General features: G+C 52.1%; 1 protein-coding gene across 1 annotated transcript in view; it reads right to left on the reverse strand.

The window, feature by feature from the left end:
- Positions 1-1,182: 1,182 nt before the first annotated feature.
- Positions 1,183-24,606, reverse strand: part of LOC100904516 (serine/threonine-protein kinase LMTK2) — a 29,608-nt gene continuing 6,184 nt past the window's right edge. Inside the window, exons 2-10 of the mRNA XM_003744561.3 lie at positions 23,852-24,155; positions 9,062-9,231; positions 8,809-8,938; positions 6,081-6,262; positions 4,216-4,404; positions 3,473-3,712; positions 3,024-3,194; positions 1,812-2,106; positions 1,183-1,331 (exon numbers count right to left, since the gene is read on the reverse strand). Of these exons, the coding sequence (XP_003744609.3) occupies positions 1,183-1,331; positions 1,812-2,106; positions 3,024-3,194; positions 3,473-3,712; positions 4,216-4,404; positions 6,081-6,262; positions 8,809-8,938; positions 9,062-9,231; positions 23,852-24,155 (1,830 nt within the window). The remainder of the gene's footprint in view (positions 1,332-1,811; positions 2,107-3,023; positions 3,195-3,472; positions 3,713-4,215; positions 4,405-6,080; positions 6,263-8,808; positions 8,939-9,061; positions 9,232-23,851; positions 24,156-24,606) is intronic.

Here is a 24,606-nt window from a genome sequence, read left to right on the forward strand (position 1 = left end):
AATAATGTACGTAAATGAAATTATTACTACAAGTGATTTTTCATTGGTTGTAGATGTAGTGATGGATATCGATTGATCAATCGAAGGAAGAGTTTTTATGATACATATTTCCGCATGAAAACACCTGAATCAGGACGCGGACCTCTGAGAGTGACTAAATATTATCACATGGCAACAGGAGCCACATTTTCTCCGCCGTATAAAGTGGGCGACTCTCGTTAGCTTCCTCGTGTCAGTCGGGTTCCGATTCATCGTTCTATCCGTTATTATCGCTGATCGGTGTTTTTAAGGTTTCACTCTTAGCTAGCGAGTAACGTGACGGAAAATGAAATCAGGGAGGAAATACCCGATCGTCAGTCTATCTCGATGAATACCGAGTCGGGCAGAAATATATTGCACATCGAAGACGCTGCCTCAGCGTCTACAATCACGTAGCTCCAAGAAGGAAGGCCAGCGAAGGCAATTAAAATGGACAACATCGATCCGACCCTCACGTGCTCTCTGGAACGGTTTATGGGGAGTTCCACGAACTCCACCGATCTGGACGGATCCACGTTTTGGGTCAAGCGAAAGCGAGACGAAGCCCAGCAATGTCTTATCGTATCCTTCCGTTGCGCTTCACTACATGAACGGTCGGCCAAGGACGAGAAGATTTGCCTATGAGCTTCTCTCAACTATCGATACACGGACGTTTCGACTGAAGCAGAAGATTATCTTCTTTGGAAAATGGACGAATCGCTGATGTTCATCTTCAATGATCGTGCTTTCCGCGGGATAGAATCTTGCATGTAATCCACCCAGGCTGTCCAGCTTCCAAGCTCGACAGCTCGTCGTTGAAGCAATCCATCATCAAATGAATACTGGCATACCGTAGCTTCATGAATTCTCCAGTATCAAAAATTCCTCGCGATGAAATTGCAAAGCTCATGATTCAAGCATCCCTCCTCAAAATATTGAATATGGAGAAATGTTTTTTTTTGTTCTAGAGTCTCAAATGTGTCTAAATGCAACGTTGAAGGTTCACTAAGGTCAGCGACGTTGGTCAATGCGGACCACGCTCGATGGGAACAAGATTAAGCACGCAAAATCAAGGAACACATGAATTATGAGATCTATACGAATCGCTACTACAGCTTTGGCCTCTCCATTTCAAAACCCGGATGAGTTGCAGGACTTTTTGCTCTATGAAGTGTCAGCGGACATCCGCTGAAACTTCATGAGCACGTCGTTTGATAGATGCAGTGGATTATCGCCGTTCCCTGTCGGGGGAATCACATCCGGTAGTCCTTTTGGCGTGCCGACGTTCAGATTCAGTTGGAAAGTGGGTCGTCCTGGAACGAAGGAAGGATTCAGTTCGAGAGAGTTCCTCCGATGACTACAGGGATAGAAGAAGGAATATTGGCCACGAGAATTTGATCCGTCGCAACGGGAGTTTCTGCTGATAGGAGCGTCGCGTCGGAAGATTCAGATCGCCACAACTCGGAGGACTGACGACTGCAGTGTATTTCGCGTGGGTTGAACGAACTCCGATCGATTCGTTCGGAAATTGTTGCCGCGTTGGCATGCCGAGAATTGATCCGCGTCCCCGCCTTCAGGGGTTCGCTCGGTCTCGTATGCGATGCCTCGAGACGGCTTACGTCACGAAGACATGCGTCATGCAAAAGTAGTTCGAAACGAGATCCCGCGGAATTTCTCCAAGCGAATGTCTCCACGGCAGTGAAATCCGAATCGTACGTTCGGACGATGGAGAGTCCAGACGACGGTAAGGAACGGAGGGTCTGAAAACCGCGGAATGAAAGTCGAAGGCTCACCTGTCATGAATTTTGAACCAGGCTCCTGCAACTCCATTTGGTCTTGATAATCATCATCGGCGTACTCTTCTTGATGCTCTTGCTGCGGCGTGATCGTTCCGTCTGACCTCTGGTCGAGAATGTTGTCCAGCTCGTTGACCAGTGAGCTAGGCTCGCTGAACATATCTAGAGTGTCCGAGTCCGCATGGAGTGGATGTGAGATGGCACTAAGATTGCCATTCGAAGCTGTGATATATTCGGACGGCATCACCTCATTGGCAAGTGTAGACGCTTCGCTCTGACCCTCCACAACCACCTGCAAAACATGGAGATGAGTTTCAGTTCCGAGACGATCCCGGCAGATGGTTAGAGGGGTTATCCCGTCACCCCATACTCTCGTTCGGCAGAACCGCAGCAGAATAGTTAACAGCTTTCGCCCATTAGTAAACGCATCAGTCCGGGAAAGGTTCCGGGAAAGTTGCAGTGAGAGTCGAGGAAAGAATCTGTGCCGAAGCGCGCCGATGTGAGAAGTCTCGCGCCCAGAGATTGTTCACTCATTATGCGCAAATGGAACCCGTACCAGATATTATCGGGAACCCGCCACGTCAAGCGGAAGTTAATAGAGAAGTTAGCGTGCATGGGTTAAGGGAAACCGGTTTGAGGCTCGCATTTGGCGGACGGGCGTAACGCCACCGATACGTCGTGTACTGCAGCCCGGCAAGCGTGTTGCGGTTTGTTGTAAGGCCCAATGGGCGTGGTGGTCGGTAGGTGTGGAGTGAGTTAGTTCAGTGGAGTGAAGAAACAGATTCGAGTAACAAACGTGGACCGTCATGTTCTCTCCCTTTGTTTCGGAAACTTCAATTACCAACTTTTCAATGATTCGTTCCCTCTCGAAAATGAAGAGCACGCCGACCCATCGGTGGGACGTCAGTTAACCTGGACGGGATAATTCGGGCTCTCAATCGTTATATCCGGGAGTGAATGCGGAATAATTATTTCGATTCTTCTGATAGCGAAAATCCAGCCATATATCAATCATCATATATCAATAGGGAGAAAGCCTCGAATCGAGAAGCATCAGCATAAAGCTTCTCAGGTACAGCTGAAGTTTTTTAGTCAGCTGGGGATTGGCGGGAGCGTAATCCTGTAGGCTCGTAGAGACCCGAAGCGATTGACTCTTGGTTCGGGGACGAGGATTTTCCCCGATCGAGTCCCGAGGCATATCTCACGTACCTTGTTCAGCTCGTCAGGAATCTTCCATGTAGAGCTCTCAAGCTGGGAGAGATCGGCATTATCAATTTTCCCCGTTCTATTCCCCCATAAGTAGTTCGGAGGGAGACCAACTGACGAGAGATGCTCCGTCAATTCATCATCGATCACGGTGATTTTGAACATTTCAGCAACCTTCAACAAAGGAAAGAAACATTTTTAGACACATCCTTCGAGGCGAGACTCTTCTCGGGGGAACGCGAGCACGAAATGCGATGACTCTGCGGGAACAGCGTTTTCGCATCCTCCCGTGCGTGACTATGAGCAAGAATGTTCAACGCGAAGAATGTGCCGAGTATCGAACTCTTTCGGCTTGGGACATACTTCCACGAGGGTCGATTTGGATGCTGCGCCCCGAAGCTATGGAAAATAGGAACCCACTCCTTCGAGGGGAGAGCTCGTATTCTACAAACCTTCTCGGGTCGTTCGTTTAGCATATCGTGCACGGACGTGCTCCTTTGGAAGCCGAGCGAACATTCTTCGGGCTCCTGGTACATCAGATCCCCGAGTTCTATGACGAGTTCCTGCATATGAGGTCTTCTGATGGGATCCAGGGAGCAGCACTTCGTGATGAGGCCGTTGAAGCCTATGATGTTTGTGTTGAGAGCGTACTCGGCATCCCATTTGTGATCCACAATCACTTGTTGCAAAAACTGTGGAGAGGAGGACGAATCCGCATGAATACAGTATCCCCTTCTCAGCGTCAGCTCGAGCCCGGAAGGAACGTCGGCTAGACGGCCGATAATTAGGTAGGAGGGAGCAGCCACTCATCGCAGTCGTTGCCACCGCCGCCGACCGGCAACCGGGCCCGATATTTCTTCTCGGCGAGGCGTTCTACCCGGCGACGCGACGAGTGAGTGCATCGAGAGTACTTATTGGCATCTGCGTCGTATGATCGAAAATGACGCATAGCCGTCTCGGCAATTATAGCCTCGGAGTACAACACATGGTTTTCCGTCTGACTCGTGAGCCGGAGCATGTTCCAAGAATGCTTTCCCGACTCACGAAGCATCGGTCAAGACGTCCGACACTCGGGCGGTCGCCGCCACGACACCGACGACGATAACGGCTGCGGCGGCCACAGCGGCGGAAACTGCGGAATCGTTCGTTGATTTATGTACATAGCATTTACATATCTGGCGGCATTTTGACCCACCTGCTCATCGTTGAGGTAGTCGAGGGGCCTCTGACAGCCTTTGGCGACCTCCCACAGCAGAACTCCGAACGACCATACATTCGCCGCTCTGCTCAGCGGCAAGAGCTCGACCGCTGTTTCCATGACCTTGAACGTTTCAGGTGCTGACCATCTCAACGGGATCGCCGAGTCCCCTACAACGTAGTAATCCTGTGGAGGGTACAAACTCCTTGAGAACTCTGTGGCTGCTCGGCCGAGGAATAAAGAGATGTGTGTTATGGCGTGAGTATCGGGGAGAATCGCGTTAGATTGAAGCAAGCGGGGTGTTCTGCGGTGGGCATTCGGTCTTTCGAAGAGCCCCCATATCTAAATCACGTCTGTCTTCGAGGTACATCCACAGAACGTGGCAGTGAAGTTTTCTGCTCGATAATGAGAGGTTGATTTTTGCGTGGCCTTTCCCGCTTGCGTAGACGTTTTTATATTCCCGCGCATAACTTTCTCATCTCTAGAATTACGACTGTCTCGTCCCCCGCGAGAGGCGGACATCAGATGAGGGAGCGGGAGAGGAGATCCTTTTCCTGTACCTATCCCTGCGGATTCTTTGGATCGGCGATGAGAATCCGCTTCGACGACGATACTTTCAGGTTTCGGGTGGGTAATCACTCATGTCGAGAGGATGCGTCGCCCAGGGAGAGCTCAGCTAGGCGTCAGGAATTTAAGAGGATTCGTCGCGTTTTCAGGAGCTCTGCTCGATCTTCGAACATCGAGACATGGCCAGATGAGCACTGAGACTAAAAGAATACTCGAGCATGTATACTTCGTCTTGTTCCTTCGAGAGATAGTCAAGGGTAGCTCATCCCTCACTCGGGGGACAGGATGCTCGTGGACCGATGTTCCCCCCCCCCCCCCGACGGATGAGCATGGGGTCACAGATTTGGAGATTCGCTGACGATGAGAAGCTCGTTCGTTCGCCTCCACTCAGCCGTGGTTTTCTCAAAGAAGCTCGTGGGCTTCTGAGACGCAAATGCGAATGACGATCTCGGCTATGCTTCCGCGCGAAGATCGAATTGGGCCGCCAAGAAACTCGAGGCGCCTCCCTGAGCGTTATGTTTTCGTCTCCTCTGAGGGGCTACATTCCCCGCAGAGAATTCAATCGGGAACGTCCGCTCAAGCTCACGACGAGCTCATGAGTCTTTGAAAAAGACTCTTCGATGGCTTCGGGTATTTCACATCGTGCTCGTGAAAGTATCGATTTCAGAGACGCCCGGCAAGATTGACAACTTTTCCGTAAGTTCGAATCTCTGTGCGAAGAGGACGTGTCCGACAGAGTTTCGCTGCGGGAAACGTGTTCCCGAGGCGTAAACGCCCGCATATTTGATCGCCTCGATCTTCCACCTCCTCTCCGGCTCGCTCTTGAAAATGCCGCTGTTGCTCGGAGTTTGGACGCCTTGAACGAGTAGGGACGATCCATGGAAGTTTGCGTGGGGAGAGAGCTCTCCCAACGGAGAGTCCCCCTGCCCGTCGACGGGGAAAACGACGGAAGCGCACTTCAGCGTCTAGATGCAATCTTCGGTCGCAACGAGCACTCGCGAGCCCTGATGATAGATGACAGGAACAAAAGGACGGCGCGGAGCGGGAGCCTTGCAAGGGACACGAAGGAAACACAGAACACGTACACCCGACGAGGACGCCTGCGACCTTGTCCAGGGCCGTTCGAATCGTTATACGGCTGAGTGAAGTATCAACTGAATGGGGTCAAGACAGTCGATGACGCTGCCTGTGAGCTGTTTTCCGCTACCCGTTTCGTCCTCTCGGCCGCAACATGCATAGCCTCTTGCTTGTTGAACTCGTTTTTTTCCAGGAGGGGGGGAAAAATTCGTACGAACCTGGGGGAACTTTTCAATCGAGAGTCCATAGTCCCCGATTTTGACCGTCCGTAGATCATTCATCAGGAGGCAATTTCGAGCTGCCAGATCTGTGACGATGAATCCTCGTTTGTGGAGATATTCGCTCGCCGAAGCGATATCGTGCGCCAAACGAAGAATGAATGCTGTGTCCAATGGAGATGCTGTGGGAAAGAAGCAAATAATGATTAGTATCTCGCCCCAATTGAATGTCACGTGTTTTCTCTTATCTGCCTCAGCCTGCTCTTGCATGGATGGCTCCCGTTTCATTTGCGGAAGTATTTTCATCGAGTACCCGCCCTCCTTGTCATTATGATGATGATGATGGTTTTAGCTCTTGCCGTTTATTCGCGAGGTCAGGCTCGCGGGAAGTAGCAGTGAAGGTCCCGAGGAGGAAAATCTCAGGTCTGCTCAAGCGTTCCGGCGCTAGAGCAGACGTCGGTACCGGGGACGAGATGTTTATTATATTTCGATATCTGTACTTGCTACATCGCCTCGAGAGATCGAACGAAGGATCTCCCGTGGCGAAATTCCCATCCCTACTCATCGGACAGCATCCGCATCACCTGGAGGCGGGTAGTCAGCAGGAAGTCAAGAACATGGTCCAATTCAGACTTGACTTCCTCCGGCTCCGATATCATCGCCGACGCTTCAGGACCCGTGTTCGATATGTATGAGAGTGAATGCTACAGCGTGCTAGACTAATCTTTCGCAGCGTCCTCGTCGATAAATCGATTTATTAGAGCACTTTTTCTACCGAGCGCTCTCCACGCGGGTAACTTCCCCATCATCAGCTTGACTGCTTTCCGATTCGCAGCGACGCGAGTGGAGGGCCACGCAGATAATGAGGAAGCTTGCGGAAAATCGAGCGCAAAACTTTCTCCCTCTCGTGCATAGATGCCCCGATTGCCTGACACCCTCAGTGATTGACTGCTGATAAATTGCGTCCCTGAAGGGAAACGAACGACTTTCGAAAATGAGCAATTGCTGGGGGCACAGTCGAGATCAGGTTGCGATTCTGTTCACACGGTGCGAACATGACCTCCGGAGGTGGACGGTGCGATAAAAAGAATTTATTCTCGATTTCCGAGTCTTTTTGTTGACCGCAGCAGTGAAGGAAGTATCTTTGTTGTCCACAGTAGAATCGGTGGTTAAACCGGGCGGAACGCGACTTTCGATGGAGAGGACTCTTTCAAAGCGTCGACTCGACGAGCTCGGGACAAACGCGGGGATTCTGATAGCTGTCTCTTTTCTCCCTCGGGGCTCTTCAGTTTGTCTAACTAGCGGCTCTGATGCCACGGCTCCTCAGAGGAATTGACTTCACCCGCGCATAGTGTAGCAAACGTATCAATCGGCATCGAACGGAAATCAGGGAAAAATCCCAGGAACGATATTTGTGACAGTTCGCGTCAGCCAATAACAGGAGTGATGGGGGTGCGGGATCAATCGCGGAGTGCTCGAGTCCAGAGCCGAATCCCACGTATGTATGTGGAGTTGATGAAGTTGAATCTCTGCGCGACTCTGCAGACAATGCAATATTTCCAATGAGCAATAGTTCATTCGCCCAGCTCATAGCCGCCGACAGCATAAGCCACCGAGGAATTAGCATCCGAAGAAAGCGCTGATCCAGGAGCTGACCACTAAGCGGTCTCGAGGCCGAGGAATGAATTCTTTGTTCACCGGATCATAGGTATGTAGGAACATTCAAGCGGCTCATACCATATGACCGCAGCGAGGCCTTGAATGTCAAAAATTGAGGCCAGCTCACTGGCTTGAGTCATCAACATGATAGCCGCTCATCTTCTCTAAGTCCATAATAGCCATGGTCTCCGCTGGCGGCGGCTACTCCTTCAAGTTGCGCTGCTCGCGGATCCGAAAGGACCCAGATACTTGAAAAGCGTGTAACTGTTACGGCATTACAAAAACACAATGAAGGCGTTCAGGCCGCTCCGCTAGTTTCTTTAGCCGACCGCGAAAGTACTGCGCATCGAAGACAATAGGAACGCACGGTGTTGCTGCTGCTGGATCATCATCGTCTGATCTATCTATCCAGGCCACTTAGGGGCAGAGACATTTCGGAAGCAGACGGTGAAAAAAATAGAACGGAATTCGAGAAATGGAAATCGGGGAATAGCTCTAGATTTCGGGTTTCTCTCCTTTCGCGGGAAAGAACACATCGTGATCTTAAATCGCTGGAAAATCTCCAGTGATAGCCACTTCTCGCTGCCGATCGATGGCAGAGGCAGCAAGAAGTCTGCTTTCGTTTTGGTTCAAGATCCCGAAAAAAAGAAGAATCTAATTGTTGAGCCGTTTTTCTTCCATCCGTCCGTATATTTTTGGTCAACGGAACCTCTTCATCGAAGGGTAGAAAGCGGGCCGACTGAAGTCGTGCCCCAGCGCGCTCCTGTTCCGATCAGCCGGAAGCGGAAAGTTCGATAAACGTTAGAAATCGGATGAAGAGAAAGAAAATCTCAGTCAACGTCTCCGAAGACCAACTTTTCCAGTGGTATCCGTGTCTGTCGACTTATCTCCCATTAAATCGAAGCGGATACTTGTCGAATCGATGTTGCAGAGGCGAGGGGAACCTTCCATGTGATTTGCACTGCTGTTTTATAGATACATCCGTTTTCCCCTTCGTTTCATTCTGAAAACACCTGTCCCGCCGCTCCTCGCTGGGGGTGTGATATACAGACCAAGAGAAGGAACTCACGTTGGGTGATGATGAAGGATTTCAGATCGGCTTTCGCTAGCTCTAGGATAAGGAGGAATGGATCGCTCTCCAGACATCTTCCGAGCAATCGCAGTATGTGAGGATGATCGCTGCCTTTGAGACTTTCGACCTGTAATTCATATGCTCTAGAAGCTGAACAACCGATGATTTCCAAATCGCGGTGCACAAAGAGTCACCCTTTCCCATTCAATTCGAGTACCTCTGTGATTCACCGATGGGAGGACTTGCTTACCTGCTGGAGGAAGTTTATGTGGTCCGTCGGAGTGGCATCGGCTTTCAGGATTTTGACGACGACTGGTCCGAACGATGTGGCCTTACCCGATACGACCTTTCCGAACCAGCCGGTGCCTAATTCGCTTAGGTACTGCAGCTGGTGTCGTGGGAAATTCGCCGATGGATCATCTGCAAAGATTTTCGTGAAGTCAATCGACAACGCAGAATCGATACAGAATGACTCTGTTTCTATGGGATAGCCAGCGCCCTAGTGAGAATCCCTCTGTTCCGGAGAAGATTGAATAAGTTTTCACAAGGATCTGATCGAATGATGTCCCCTCTGATAATCTGGACCAATTCGGACGCTAGGACAGTCGATCCGTTGAGGATTGCTACCATCGGACACCGCCTTCTTCATGACACGGGAAAAGCGTCGTCGTGAATCGTGTTGGGGGCTACGCTGGGATTCCCCCACCAACCCCTGTATTCCCTGCTGATCCCTCGTTCCAGTCGAGCAGCCGTGACGCGTTATCCGCGCTAAAACATGAAGTCCCGCAGGTTCACGCAATACGAGCGATTCGCAGTAAGAACGGTGGCACAGTCCTGTCCCGCAACGCATTGCGGCCAAGTATGAGCTCTCCGATTGGATGGAAATAGCAACTTAGGTATCGGGACGTCATCCCGAGCTAGGAGTCGATACAAGTCGAAGGATTGAGACTAGTTTCTCATCCAAGGGTCGCGTTCAATAATACGCTCAATCTCGGCATGTTTCGAGCGGTGGTCAGTTGGGAGATCGTATACATTTTTAGTCCCTCTAAAAGGATTATCTCACTGCGAAGGCGAGGAATCCCATGGCTGATGCGCGCTATGGTCGGCGGGCGAGCTACACAACGAACTTTATCCCGCTATCAACCCTCGATCGCAGTTGAAATCATGGAGCGAAGCTAGCTGCTCATCTTCAAAAGTAAGCTCAGCTGGTGTGTTCGAAGCGATACCTAAGGCTCTTAGAGCGCTCTGAGACGTCGTATCCGAGTGTTCCTCATCGTCCCCAAAGCTCTGGGTAAGCTCAGACAAGGCAAATTCTCGAAGCAAGAACTTTGGTCGGGGCGATGATATCGGCTTGCCGACCCGTCACTCCTCCACCACGTGTCGAGACGTGGTCGAGCTTCACGTCGGGAGAAGCCTCGTTCTATTTTTAATTAGATCGACCGGAGACGTGATCTCGGGAATATCCTCTCCCGACTACTTTCGTCAGGCGGACCTCCGCTTCTTACATAAGGCGCTCGAGCGAAGGACAAAGTTCTTCAGAATGTCTCGCTCTTACATCACAGTGGATGTACAGCCGGAAGGGATATGATTGCTCTGCAATGGATTTCGAATCATGATCCCGGACGGAACTCAAGACGCGAAGCTCTTCTATGCGTCCCTCATCGAGCGAGTTCAATGCCAAGATATTGATGTCCGACGGTTTTAGAGGGATACAGTCGCGGGAAGCTCTCATGAAAGGATTCTATCTCACATGACCAGCCAATTGTTCAGGTCGAGGTCGAATCTGATGTCTTCATGGACGATCTGATTCCGGAGGGAGACGCTCATTCGTACCGCATGGTAAACTTCCTCGGGCCTCACCCGATCGATTGTGGCGGGCGACGCGACACCTGCTCGGCCGAAACCAAACCCCCCGACATCCAGTCGATTCCACTGCGGCGGTGGAGGTTTTCCATCTGATTGCATCGCCGCCATTTCGCTCAAGACCTAGGGATCAAATAATGAGCCATCGCTTTCCGGTGCTCAGTCGAAGTGCACAGGCGAGTCGGAACGCAAGCGCGGAGTCTCTCCACCCTGGTCCAGTGCTTTTCCTTTCGTGTCGTCGGACAAAAACTGAAATCGAGGCGTCATCGATTTTTGTGTTGGCGTCTCAATCGTCTCTTCTTCCTAGTTTTTTTGTGTCCAGTCTTCTTATTCCCCCGGCTATTCGGGACTATATTCCGCTTCTGTTTTAGCGATACACACCTAAACGATGTAGATTTTGACCGGCCAGCTCTGAGCGTTTTTCTGTTTGACCATTGTCACCGCCAGGTCGGGACGTTGTCGCCAGATCCGAATGGGAGCATAGATTTTTGCGTCAGATCATGAGCGGAGCCGATGAATATGCCCCCGGATATCATCTATTCAGTAGACTGACTGAGATCGTCGTAGACCGTAGGGCGACACTGCGTCCGCCGCGCCGTGGCGATTATGACTGCTTCTAAAAATACGGAGCTGCTTCCAGCCAGACATGTTGAATGGAGTCTACAATCAGTGAGGCTCCCCTTCGTCCCCTTCTGGATCCATTGTGAATTTGAAAGGAGCGCGGAAAGAGGCAAAGCTTCCAGCTGAGAAAGAAGGTTCCGAGAGAGACCTCTCAAGCATATCACGCGGGAGAGATCTCTGCAGCGATTCCAACAGCGTGATACCCGGACCTAGGGCATTTTCGCAGTCTTTGTCTCTGCGGTGAGCTGCGCGGGACTGACCCGCGATCTGGGCCCTGCATCCCGTCGAGGTGCTGACAATCGTTCCTGCCTCGCTGGAGTTGAATAACTAGGTAGGTAAGCCGAGAGGGCCTAGCGAAGGTCTTGGGTCTTCGACCTTCGATCGATCCAAGACGAGTTGTTTTTGATGCAGTGAGAAGTTGATTGTTTCGGGAATCGCTCGCGAAGGTTTCACGAGATCGTTCCATTCCCGCCCTTAGAGGGACGAAAATTATTCTTGCGCAGCAGTGAGCGTTTCCTCCGAGACTGTATTCGGTTCCGGAGAGAGCACACTTTTTCAGACTGGTGCCGGTCTCTGAGCGACGATCTTTGGATATATATCCGTTTGAGCGATTCGAATGGAGAATCCCGCGCTGAATGGCTCTTGGCCAACTCTCGATAGATCCTAGACTTGGAGCGGGGCAGCAATCGCGACCGAGTGCGCTCTACGTGGTGGAGCATATTTTTCAACGGGGCGACCGGCGGCGCGGCGCTGCTCTACGATTCGGAGCAATCAGGCAGCTCCTATCGGATGTGGAGCATTCTTGTCCCTCAGACCCTTTCCCCAGGCAGTCTCAGTCCCCAGACTGTCGTCCCGGTCTCTCGAAGATAACTCTCCGTCATCCGCATTTATCGTCGTAGAGAGATTTTGGTGCTGTTTCAATTTTTTATCCGTTTTCATTCCTGGGCCACCCGCGATCCCTTCTCTCGAAACTCGGAAGGAAAATCTCGATGCTCCATAGTTGCTTCGGCGACGCATCGAATGAGCCGATGGAGCATTGTCTCGCTCGCCTTCGCTCGTCAATTCGTGAAGTGGCTGTGACCTCCGACATGGGACGACAGACGACGACGACCCTTTCCCGATCCTCATTTCTAGAGAGCCCCGTCCTTTTCGGGTCGATGGAATTCCATATCATAGAATGACCCTCCGGAAACCTATTTTTTTGTCCGTTTTCCTTGACATGAGGTTCTCCTCATTGGAAGATCTATCGATACCATTGAACGCTCTATTTGGGAAGTTTGCTGCTAGCTCGGTAATAAGCATCGTCGTGAACTTCAGATAGAGTCCGACTTTTGGATTGGACGCCGCAGGGCACGCGACTAGACGAGCCCAAACAAGGTTGTGGGACAACGAATTTTACGATTGCAAGGCCACTCCGAAGAGCCTCGATGCGACGCACAGAGGAACTTGTCAAAGGGAGTCTAGTTCCCCTCAGCCGTTGCGCCCATTACGAATACCGTCTTACCTTATTCCTCTACCCCAAGAGTCGCCCTCTCAAAAATACCTAGACCGAGGCAGGGTCGACCCGCCCGCCTCGTCAGATTGGAAGCCCCGTCCCAGAAGGACCAAAGGGACACGATTCCATCTCGACCGAGCGACCGCCGGGCGGTCTCTCCCACGTCCTTGGAGCCACCTCCGACCAGCGTCGTCCTGAAGATAAATGAACTTTTCCTACTCGCTCGTCGTAGCAATCTTTTCCTCTTTCGGAACTCTCCGCCGCTCATTGTTGCCCTCTGTGCACTCGCCGGGGTTCAGGCGTCGAGTGGACAGGGAAGCACAACGTTAGGGACCGGCACGGAGAATATGATGGAAAAGATACGGGCTCGACTCGCGCCGTAAGCTCTGTATTCAACCCAGTGTACAGTGTGGATTTCTACGGAACCTACGCCAATTTCTGCTTAGAAATATTTTTGTATTCTTCGATCGAACGAATTAGGCGAGCCATCCTTTCGGTCCTGCTCACCATTTCCCGGAATTCGATCTTCCGCGACGTTACGGACCAATATCGCGTTTGGGACAAGAAAAATTCTGGACAGGCTATTTTTCCTCGACCTCCTCGCAATAACCTCAAATACCGTCGTTTTTTTCTGGTCTGGCGACGGCGTCCGGTCGAGAAGCTCAGCTGTTACCATAACTCCCAAGGGGTGCAGGATCTCATTTCGCACCTGAATCACAGCTCACCGAGCTGTTTCGAAACCAGCGTTCTCTGACCGGGTAAAGGGGGATCCGATCCTTAAGCTCGAAATAAATTCTCGTTGGGGAAGGCCAATGGTCGAGCCTTCGGTCGCCCGTGACGCCACAGCGGCGCGCGTTGACTGTCTTCCTCCGATGGACGAGGAGAGAGGCCAAGTGAAAGCAAGTCTAACTCTATTGTCACTCTGTTAAGTCCTCCCGGACTGGGACTGATAGCAACTCTTCCATCCTGATAGTCGAGGGATCCGTTGGTGGCGGCTCGGTGTGGGCTTCCGGAAGATTTCCCTGATTGGCGGCTTTGTTGTTGTTCTCCTTAGAAAGAGGAGTCGAGAGGCTCCGTGAACCACCTGGCCTTCGAAGGGACGAGTATATCCCAAAGCTATCAGCTCAGTGGAGCTGGTAACGCTGTTGGAGAAAGCTCGATCCAGCATCGTATGTCTACCACAGAGGGGGAGATCGCTCTCGCCTGATAAGTTGCCGAGCAAGGTCGAGCCTAGTCTGCCTTCGTCCGCCTGCATCACGGAAATTATTGTTGAGCTCAGCCTTGAATTCCGCCTCACGGTCGGGTCGGTTGGCCTGGCAGCCCCCAACAACTGATTTTCCACCTACTCATTACCACCCGTCGATGGCTGATTTTCAAGCTCTCCTGGGGTTCAGGGTGGGGAGTACTTTCGTCCCTTTGAGGAACATCATCCATACTCTTTGCCTGGAGCTCTGCTTTTCCATCTATTTTTTTTCCACCCGCTTGCGCGCTATGATTCCCGCACGAGAGTTGAATGAGCGAGGGCCATCCTTCACGTCGCAGTCGTCGTCCTCTTTTCGGAGAGAAATTTTCCGTGCTAAAAACATACCGAGAAAGTCCACCGAAATGTCGTCTCGGATATCTACGCGGTTGTGGGGATGTTCTCTCGGCGAAAAACGTTTCCTCCCAAACGACGTCTCAGTGAGTGGATGACTGACTTGTCGCGCGCTTGTCGGGGCTCGCTGAGTAGCGCGTCCGCTTGCTCGCTTGCGTCCAGACTGGTCTGTAACAATTCGTCCCCTCGCGAGCGACGTCAACGACAAATTCGCGACGGCAAGAAGAAGTACAGAGTTACGAGTTGCGGCGCACTTGACAGCCATGTATTATACATCCCAAGTATTATCATCAGCCGAGATCTGAGTTACAGCCTGCTCCCACATGACGATTGCAGCTCTGAGAAACGGGCGCGAAGCACCACTTTCGACCGGGCGTTATAGTGAGGAATAAAAACGTAAGCGAGGGGCGATTACTCAATCGTGAATCTTACAGAGCCTCCGATCAGCGATGCATGCACATATCTCAGACTTGGATGATTTTAGATTTTGAGCGGATTCCGCATCGACAACTCTTTTAGCGTTTCGAAATCGCTCATTGACGTTTCCTACTGTCAAGGGTCTTCCGGAACACCGATCACAACATGCTCCCCAAGCCCCTTGCGATTGAAATTGTCAACTGTGATCGGTATCTTTCGGCTGCTCCGAGGTGTGGGGCACAAGCCCGAGCGGCGGCAGGGAATCGAAGAAAATGGTATCAGCGGACATCCTGAATGATTGAGCTGTCAGCCGCGGGCGATTGGCTCCGGAGGATCTCTGTAGAGCAGAAGGGGGGGAAAGAGCTTGCGGTCCAAGATGTGCCATTATTTTCCAGTCCCTCAGAGATCGCGGGGCGGAACGATCCAGAGAGATGTTCTCTACCGAGACAGGCCAAGAAGACCCATCCTCGGACCGTTGCGTTGTTCAAAACTTAGCTCAAGGGTTCACGCCAGAATTCAAGCCCTCCACCCTGGGTCGCACCGGCTGTTCCCTACCGATGTCGGGCGTTTGGGAACGTCCTCAGAGGATTCCGATGTGACCATTCCAAGGACCAAAACTGCCGAACCGCTCGAACGGGCGCAGCGCTGCTACCAATGGGTCACTCGGATGGTTTGCTGGGCGAACGATCCGTCGAAAGCGAAGAAAGTCGGTGAGTTAGTCCGTCAGTCGGCTCTTCGCACCTGTACTCGACTCACAGCTCATTTCATCTATGATCGTGAAGCGTCTCTTCTTCCTTCGCTCTTCTCAGTAGTCGTAAATGTCGAGTCCAGTTTGTGAATATGTTCTTTTGTGTTCCCTCAATATCCTTCCAAGCATTCGACCCAGATTCGGCAGCTGAGAGCCTTCCACATTATCCGAAGAACAAATATGTTTTATCCAGCACGAGGAGACTCACTCAGATAAAGCTCTGAGCTGCAGAACGGACTCACTAGCCGGCGTCGCACAATAGCCTCGGCTTGAGGAAAGTCATTTCGGAACAAGATGTAATAACAAGCTTGTTTGCGTCGAATCAGTGGTTCGAGTAGTCAATCCGATATTTAGCGGGCATTCTTCCTCCTCCTCGATGCTTCCTTGCCTTCTCCTCCGGTCATTGCTCATCCATAAGTAGAATCGGCTAATTCACGTTTGACTGCTTTAAAATCTGTATTCAAAAACTTTCTCATTCAAAACGCTGAATGAGTGAATGAGGCCGATCCGCTCCAATGAAATCTCAACCTTCACTTCAACGCCGCCGCGGACTGTCTGCCCGGCATTGAGTCGACACGGTGAAACGTGCCGAGTGCCTTTAATTTCCGGAGCATGGGAAATTGGATTAATTATCTAGTCAGGTCCAGCTGATGGTTAGAAGATCCTGCGGCAGAAAGCATCGCCTCTCCGAATGTCGAAACCGAAGCTGATGAGCGACGGCTTCCGCACCCTAAACGCGTCAAATAGCGAGCGTTGCCACTGACCGGCACGAATCTCCGAAAACTGCCTCTTCTCTCGTGAGAGGAAATCGCATTCAGAGTGTTTGGATCAGAGCAGTAACTCACTCGGGAAAGTGAGAGTCTTTTGCGGCCGCTAACGCGAGCGAGACTCGACCTTGAACGAAATTCAGAACGGGATTCGATTCGTTCTTGAAGAGATAGATTATCTGGAGCGAATAGAGGTCGGTCGCCGCAACGCGACCGCTAATTCAGGGACGTGACCACAAAACGCTTCACGAATCCGACGACGCTCGAGCCGTCAGGCTCGGAGTGTCGAAACGTAGGACAGGTGGGGAATCATTGAGGGAGGAACGCTTCGCAATACTTTTTCTGAAACACAACGTGAGCACCCAGACATCGGCATTACGACCAGAGATATTTTTAAGCGCGCGGAATGGATGAGCCGAGGGCCACGAGCTTGACGTCTCTAGAGCACCCGTGGCGATATCGAGCCTCAGCTAATCATTTTCCAACGGCTTTTTCTCAAGAATCCCTGCAGCAGCGTTTGCTTCTCTTCTCGCGCATGCGAAGCTTTCCTCTCACGTTATGATTCTTTCGTGAGCACGGTGGCTGAGTCGACGGTCCCGACTGGAACAGATTGTTCTTCGCTGGTCGCGGCGGTGGCAGTAGCGGCACACGGGTAAGAAGCCGGAGCTCTAGATTTTTCAAAAACAAGCGTTCCCTTCCACAAGTCCTCAATCAATTCCTCTCCTCGAGCATCCAATCGGTCGATCGTTCCGAATGGTCGTAAAAGAAAACCATGCTTGCCCGCCCGGCTGTCCCATAACAGCAGCAGCAGCAACCACACAACAGAAACATGGAAACGAATGACGGCTGCTGCGACGATGACGACGCCGTCAAATCGAATCTCTCCGTTCTGTCCCAGACACCGATTCCATTCTCCCTCGTGACCGAGTGGATCGGAATCGCCGTTATCGAAAAATGTGCGACTTACAGGGAAAGACGAGAAGAGGGAACGGATCGTTCATTCATTGATTGTAACGATGGGACGCGGCAGAAGGCTCTTCGATGGAAACTGATTGATTGACTTGCTCTGAGACTGATCGGAGTCGCGAGCTCTGCCTTTTTCTAGAATCGAACGCGCTTGGTCGAAAGCAAGATCGCACCAAAATTCAAAGTGGGTCCATTCGAGCTATTGTTCAACCGTACTGACCGCTTCGACTTGGATTCGCGGATAATATTCCCACGCTACGGTACACAGGGGGCAGGATACTTCCACAGTGGACGATACCGTGTATAGAGAAAACCGCATCGTAAATCATGGAAAGATGCTGGATTGTCAGCTGCATCTTCAAACGATCATCGGACAAAGTGAACAAAGGCCGAACAGGAGAATTCCAATGGGCTCTGCGACCTTTCCCGACGGAGGAACGTCCCGAAGGGTCGCTGCAACAATAAAGTGTTCGGCCACCGAACTGTTTGCCCATCCAGCTGAAACTTCGGCGTTCTTCGTAGCCCCAGCGGTAGTTCGGATCGAAGAGCGAATCGGATTGAAACTCAGCTGGGAATCAACAACAACAACAACGACGACAGCAAGAATGGAATCAACAAAAGCGGCCACCGCGACGACAGTGGACAACAATGGTCCGAGCGATGGCGCGCATCGATGACATCGTCCAGAATCGATACGGGAGGCGCATCGGATGCCACACGAATTGATTGAGTGATTGATTGAGCAAGCGACCGACCGGCCGATTGATGGATACATCGGAAACGATCGCTTTGAGGGGGGAACTTCGTCAAAGGCTTGCTGGAACAGTGACACTCGCTTCCTCCTGAGAGGTCTCTTCTTATCTCGCGCTGCTTGGGTCAGATTGAACATCTGTCAAGGAGCCATCGGCTTTTGCTTTCAGCGTTTCCCGCTTCGTTGTATCAACTCTGGAAGAATATGAGGGTTGCCGAGGAACAGGAACTCGCTGCCATTATAGTCCGTTTGTCAAGTGGCTCAGACCGCAGTCAGTCATTCACCCGGTCGACTAGGCAATCCGCCCACCTGACCGACCACCCGCCTGCCCGCTCACCATAGAAAGTGATGCGATGCCTCCCACCGTCATTCGATGTCAATCCGGAGAGCTCAGAGCGGGTATCTCCGACTAGGGCAATGTTTGTAATGCGTCGCCCTTTCGTCTCGGACCTGCTGACCAGCGACTTGCCTCGGCGTCGTTGTTTAGCGAGCGGTGAGCGTATCGCCGCTTCAGGGTCGCTTCGGAGAAATCCTGTGAGCGTAACGCTCTTATTTTGCTGGTGTCATTTCTTTGCGAAACTCTGTCGTCAGTCACAGTCAGTGTAACTGTGAATCTTCCAGATCACCGCGGAACGTAGGTTTGCGCCATGATTCAGCAGATTCAGTACCTTGCGTGCGGTAGGTCTGGCAGAATATATAAGATTCCTCAGCCCGGAGCATCCTTCAACGCTGTCCCGCGGATACTACCATGGATCATTGCACCATTAGAGCACGAGGGGTCGCTTACGGCTTCAATTAGATCGGAAACACGTCCGCCCGACACGGAGTCCCGCTCATGGCGAGCTGGGCTGAATTTTGTCGATTGACCGTTATACGTGTCCCTTTTCAAGCCTGACAATGGAACTGTCAGCGATTTCGCTTTTTGTTCGTGGAACCTCTGTCCGACGCTGTACCATGGAAAAGATCCCGCCGCCACGACGCTATCCTCTAGACTTTCGTCGAACTTCGATCGGGCTTCAGAAAGGTTCCAGCGGCGTCTCCTGGAGCAGACTCGAACCTCTACCAAAATCAGTCGAGGAAGAGCCACGCCCTTCGACTAGAATCGTCGGCTGGATTTTTCAAAAGCCGTCGAGCAGTTGCTAGCCATCGTCCCGGGAAACTCAGAGCATTAATCCGATTGCTGGCTCAGGTATCGAGGATCTTCATAGACTTCTAGGGGTCGCTTGGCAGACGAGGACAAGATCCTCGCCGAGACGTATCAGCCGGGGGGGGTGAACATTTTCTCATAAAACATCGGAGTGCAGTTTCTCCATAGTCGATCCGCAGGAGAGGCAGATTCTAGCTGAAATTTGGGCCTTCTCTCCGAGAGACCGGCGCGCTAATTCCTCGGCAGCATCTTGTGAGGCTAGGCATCGCTATCCCACCTGCGTTTAAGGGATTGGCTATCACCTCAACTTTATTCTGTCAAGCATCCGACATATGTACATATCGAAGGTCTCTGATCCGGCCGGAGCAACTTCGCGTCGCTGCTTGATGAGTTGCAGCACGCCACGTGAGCCGTGCCGCACACTGCACTCATCCGCCTGTCAGACAAAGGCAGCAACGACGTTTCTGATCAAAAAGACAGCCTGGCACCTTCGGATCGCAGCGAGGGGTCGCAGTGAGACAACAAGAAAGACGCAGCGCACCCACAACAAACCAGCGAACAAATAGAGCAGCGGCGGGCTGTTCATGAGTAGGTAGGCCAACAAGACTGAGGGAGCAGCAGAAAATTACGTCACGTACACCCAAAAAATTACTTGAGTGGATCGACATGAATGCGTGACGCCGACCGCCCCCGTTCGGCGAAGCGTCTTGAAGCGTTGGTCGGTCAGAAGCGGTGGCTAAAACAGAGCGCTCATGGAAAACAGAAGCCGTGGCCGCCAAACGCAGAACGGACTTCGTTTTCGCCGACTTCAGTCGCATTGAAACAGTTTCTGCTAGAGTGAGATGCTCTTCTTCCTTCTGCCGCTCGTCCATGAATCGCTTCCCAGCTTTTCGTTTCGGGTCGTGGTGGAACAAACGATTGGGACCGCTTGGATCGGTAGATGGAAAGCCCATGATGACTTGACGTCGCAGATCGAAGACGCGAGACAGAACTCTTCGCACCGGGACAATACCGGTGCCGGATAGTGGTGTCAAGTCGCGGTGTTGTTCCCGCCGACATCCTTCCACATCCGCATCTGATAGATATCTATGTGAATTCCGCTTATCGAAAACACGATCCCGGGCCGAGAAGGGTTTTCCTCTGTCGGTTACTGAGCCGTTACAGCCGGCTGATCGGCTGATGGAGAATGCAACGGGATCAGGAGTGAAGATTCTCCGGACAAGTTCTCCCTCCCTCCTCCCAGCCCGAATTTCCAGATCCGGAACATGGGGGAGCTACTTCTCATGCGTTCATTAATCAGCTGGTCGACTCGTGAAGTCTTCCTGCCCATCGCGCCGTACCGCAGTCGCTGCCGCCGCTGTCTGAGGGCCGGGCTTCGGTAATTCAACTTGCCACTGACTGAGATATAGCTCATCTGCCAACTAGCGTTCTAGACTGAGCCATGGCAAGCGCCAGGACTCCAGTCAAGTTTCCGCTCCAGGAGCGCGAGAGCGAGAAATTAACGATGCTTAGCCTTCCCGCTCCGCCTCGGGAAGGTGCTTCCCCGGAACCCAGCCGCGGATTGATGCAGCTCCAAAGTTTCTCCGAAGGCCCCACTCAATTGCTCATTCCGAGGGATTCGGAGTCGAGATCGCCCAGATTGATGCAACAGTTTCCTCGCCGAAGCACGGGGTGAATTCTCGCGGGTCGTCCCGAAAGCCCTGTGCAGAACCTCCCACCGAATTGTGAAATGAGACGACCGCATTCTTTCTCATTTTCAGTCCCCTAATTCGTTCCCGCGTGTCTAGGCGTTGGGTGATTGAAGTATCGCATCAGAGACATGGATATGTTTTCGCTAAGCTTGTGATACAAAAGGACGAAAAAAACGGGTGGGGCATCGTCGTCGGACGCTTTTGTCGGGACATTACGTCAGCTAGCGAGCTCACGAATAGTGGAAGCTCCCGATCGGACTCAGTCAGTGGAACTTCAAAGTGCCGCTCGCTTGCTTCCTTCCTTACTCTCCCCTCCCTGTGTTCTTTTCTTCCTTCCTCGTTGTTACGTTTCGAAACAAGCTTCGGAGGCTCTCAGCTTGAACGGTGTCGTTTTCGACGCGTCGCGCAGGAAATGCCGTCCGGCTGCTCCACTGGAAATATTCCCTTAGGCATCGACGTCCTGAGCGACAGGGAAACAAGCGAGCATTCGAAATTTTCTCTCAGCTCCGGAGCTCTTGAACGGAAAACTTCCCCCGTTTCACTCACAGTGAGCAGCAGTTTTCGGGTAGCGAAGAACAAAGGCAAACGTCACCCTTGCTCGGCCCGTCTTCGATCGAGGTCTTCCAGCACCGAAGCCGCAGTCGGGAATTTCTTTCTGGCGACATTTCATATCTACGATGCTCGATGAGCAGAAAAGTCCTCCCCTCTCGTGGGAATATTTCATGGGCGACACATTAGTCGATTTTGCTGCGAACGAGACATCCGAATCAGGAACAGAGCACCCGATACGCGCGCCCGCCCGGGTTACTCCCGCCGATGCACGATCTTCGGATCGCCGCCGTTTCCTTTCAGCTGTCATTTGCACTTCGAAACGCAGCGACGTCACCGACTCCACCTCGGCGGGTCGCCGTGACGTCTGTGACAAGATACTGGACCGGCAACGTAAGGCAATAACTCCCGTTAAGTGAATCAAGCTGTCATTTCTCGGTGAAGACAACCACGGCGCGGCGGCAACGACAGACAACGCCGGTCGTCGTCGGCTGTCAGGCGGTCGTTCACCAAACGGTCAGTTAGTGCTAGAATGTGTCGGGTCGCCATTTTCTTCTGCTGAGTGACGCTTTCTCCGACGCTGCGCTGTCGCGGGGATAAGGTCTTCCCGCTCAGCGAAAAGACGCCGTTGACCAGAACCTGGCAGAAGAAGTTTCGAACCGACGTTGACGACGCTCGCTGTCGCTGATTGGCATTTGACATCTTTTCGACCGGGAAGACCTGCATTCAGAGCCCAATCGAACCATCCCAGTCAGCCCTTCGCGTATTTGCCTGATAGACCTCCCATTAATTAGAATTAAATTCACTCTGATTCAATTTACCCGGAAATGTTTCTGCGCTCACAAGTCGGGTCGCCTCCTTTTGGCGCGAGCGCAAGCCCCATGATTCGATGGATCGACCCGTGAGGACGATATGTAGCGAAGTGATCGGCCAGTAACAGTGATTAGCTATCAAAATACGTTGAAGGCCAGAAATACTCGATATGCGAGAAAGATTAAAAAAGAGAGCTCGCGCTGGCTTCCTCTCGAGTGAGGTTGGTGGCATTCTCCCGTGACAGCTTGTCAGCCCGCAGACTGAAATTTATTATTCCTACATTCTCATCAAAAAGAGAGTGCAGAGAATACACCCTCCGGACTTTGGCCTCTAGGCCTCGTTGTCAAACTGGAGGAAGCGGGGATGTAGGTCCCGCAGGGAGCATGTTTCCCTATCGTTCGGACATATTTTCTTGGACCAACTCGTGAAGTCCTTCCCCTCGATTCCGCTGCTGTCAGAATGCTCGACGCTGTAGTCCGCGAGTGAGGGTTTCCTTCGCGAGAAATTCAGCAGCTCAATCGATGTAGCCGAAATATCGCAGGCTCTGATTGATCTAGGCGAGGGAGAGGGGTGGGAACCCGGGTGTCCCCGGGCAAGGCTCCGAGGGACGGAGATTCGCTCGATCACACCGAAAAAGGACGATTCCTAGAGAGAGATGAGGAGCTCCAAGAGGCGCGATTTTGGATTCGTCTCGGCACCCCGTCCCTCTGAACGCGGGCGAGATTCCCGTCGGTTTGCCCTCGAACGCCGGTTCAGCTGGATCCGACACTGATCAGAGGATATGAGCACGCATAGCGAGCCGACTTTTTTGTCGCGATCTCTCGGTGAGCGATGAATCTCGAAGAAGTCGATACCTAGATGACGCGCCCGAGTCGAGAATCTCAATCGTTCAACGCGAGAGCTTTTTCGACTGTCGAATCGGTGAAGGACCGAATGTTGATGGCACTGCATGCGATCAGATACGGAGACGGTGCGAAACGCGGATCGATTTGAGTCGCATCCCTCCAAGTTGCGTGGATCGCTTCCGCAGACACTCGGAAAATGAGTTTCTGCTGCCTCCAGTGCAGCGAGTATCTGACCTCGGAACCGCTTCTCTATCTCTGTTTTCCGAGCCGAATTCTAACCCCTCGCTGGAACGGAACAGCGCCTCGATTCCGAGATCGCGGAGTCGTCGGCGGACGCCGAACTTTCATTCTGCCCCGCAAACGATTATCGTTGGAGCAAGCGACGAATCGGGAAAGTTGGTAATTCTTAAAAGGATAAAGCATTTTATGGCTTGTGCTTTCTGCTCCGATGCGTCAACCGCTGTTTTCACAGCGAGCATCCATTCGTGGTTTCAGCCCAGTCAGAGTCGGACTGAATTTCTTTCAAGATTCGTAGAAATCGGCGAGCCAGAGCCTTCTCGTCGAATATCTACGTAGGTACTTCGAACGCGTGAGAACACTCATCGGTGAGCAGCGTTCTAGACCGAAAATTGGAATCGGCAGGGAAACGTCTTACCCGTAGGAGCATTTCCGTTGACTTTCCGCCTTCACGCCCATTATCTCGTAGTGAATTTTCACATCAAATTCTCACGGTATTCTATCGATCATCCCCATTATTCCAAATTTTCACTTACCGAACCAGTCGCATCTCTTGGAGTTTCGGTCCAGTCGTTGTTCGAAGTAAGCTGGTTTCAGAATCTGAGCTTGATCCAGTTTGACGCGTTCGACGTCGCGAGGTCTCTTGGATTGACCTTGTGGACGGGAGTAGATCTTAGGCAGCGGTTCGAAAGTGACCTCGTGATCACCGCAGAGCCCGCCCGCGTTGAGGGACAGGGGTGGCGTATTCGGGAAAAGGGTCAGTTCGGACGGAGTCGTGCTCTGGGCCTCGTATGCGGGGCTAGCGTCTACCACAAGACGCTTCTTCGTGCCGAAAAGGCGCTGGAATCGATAAAGAAGAGACATGTTAGAGAAAGCGCAATGGGAGTTGACCGTTCTGAGGAATTTAATTGATTATTTCCGGAATCCCCCTCACGAATGACGAGCAGCTCCCGGAAACCCATAACCCCCATCGGTTGGATACGCTCAGAATCCTGCGGATTAGCTGAGCAGTCAATGTGGCGCGAAGTCTTTTGAACACGTCGCGCGGATGCCCGCGCTCGCTCTCGGTAACCTTGGACCTTGTTAACCATCTAAGAGCTCATAAAATTTGTCGTTAAGAAGAGACTGCCTTTTTCAAGGAACAGAGAATGGGAAAACAGCGGGGATTTTCGTTCCTGCTCGCTAACAGAAATCGCCGAGGGGGAAAACACGAAGATGCGTTCGGAAGTCCGGCGTGTACGTGAGCCGCTTTGTGGCGCCCGAAGCTGCTTTTTGCAAGACGAGCGACCTG

Source organism: Galendromus occidentalis, unplaced genomic scaffold (assembly GCF_000255335.2).
Source record: "Galendromus occidentalis unplaced genomic scaffold, Mocc_1.1 scf7180000077470, whole genome shotgun sequence".
Lineage (NCBI taxonomy): Eukaryota > Metazoa > Arthropoda > Arachnida > Mesostigmata > Phytoseiidae > Galendromus > Galendromus occidentalis.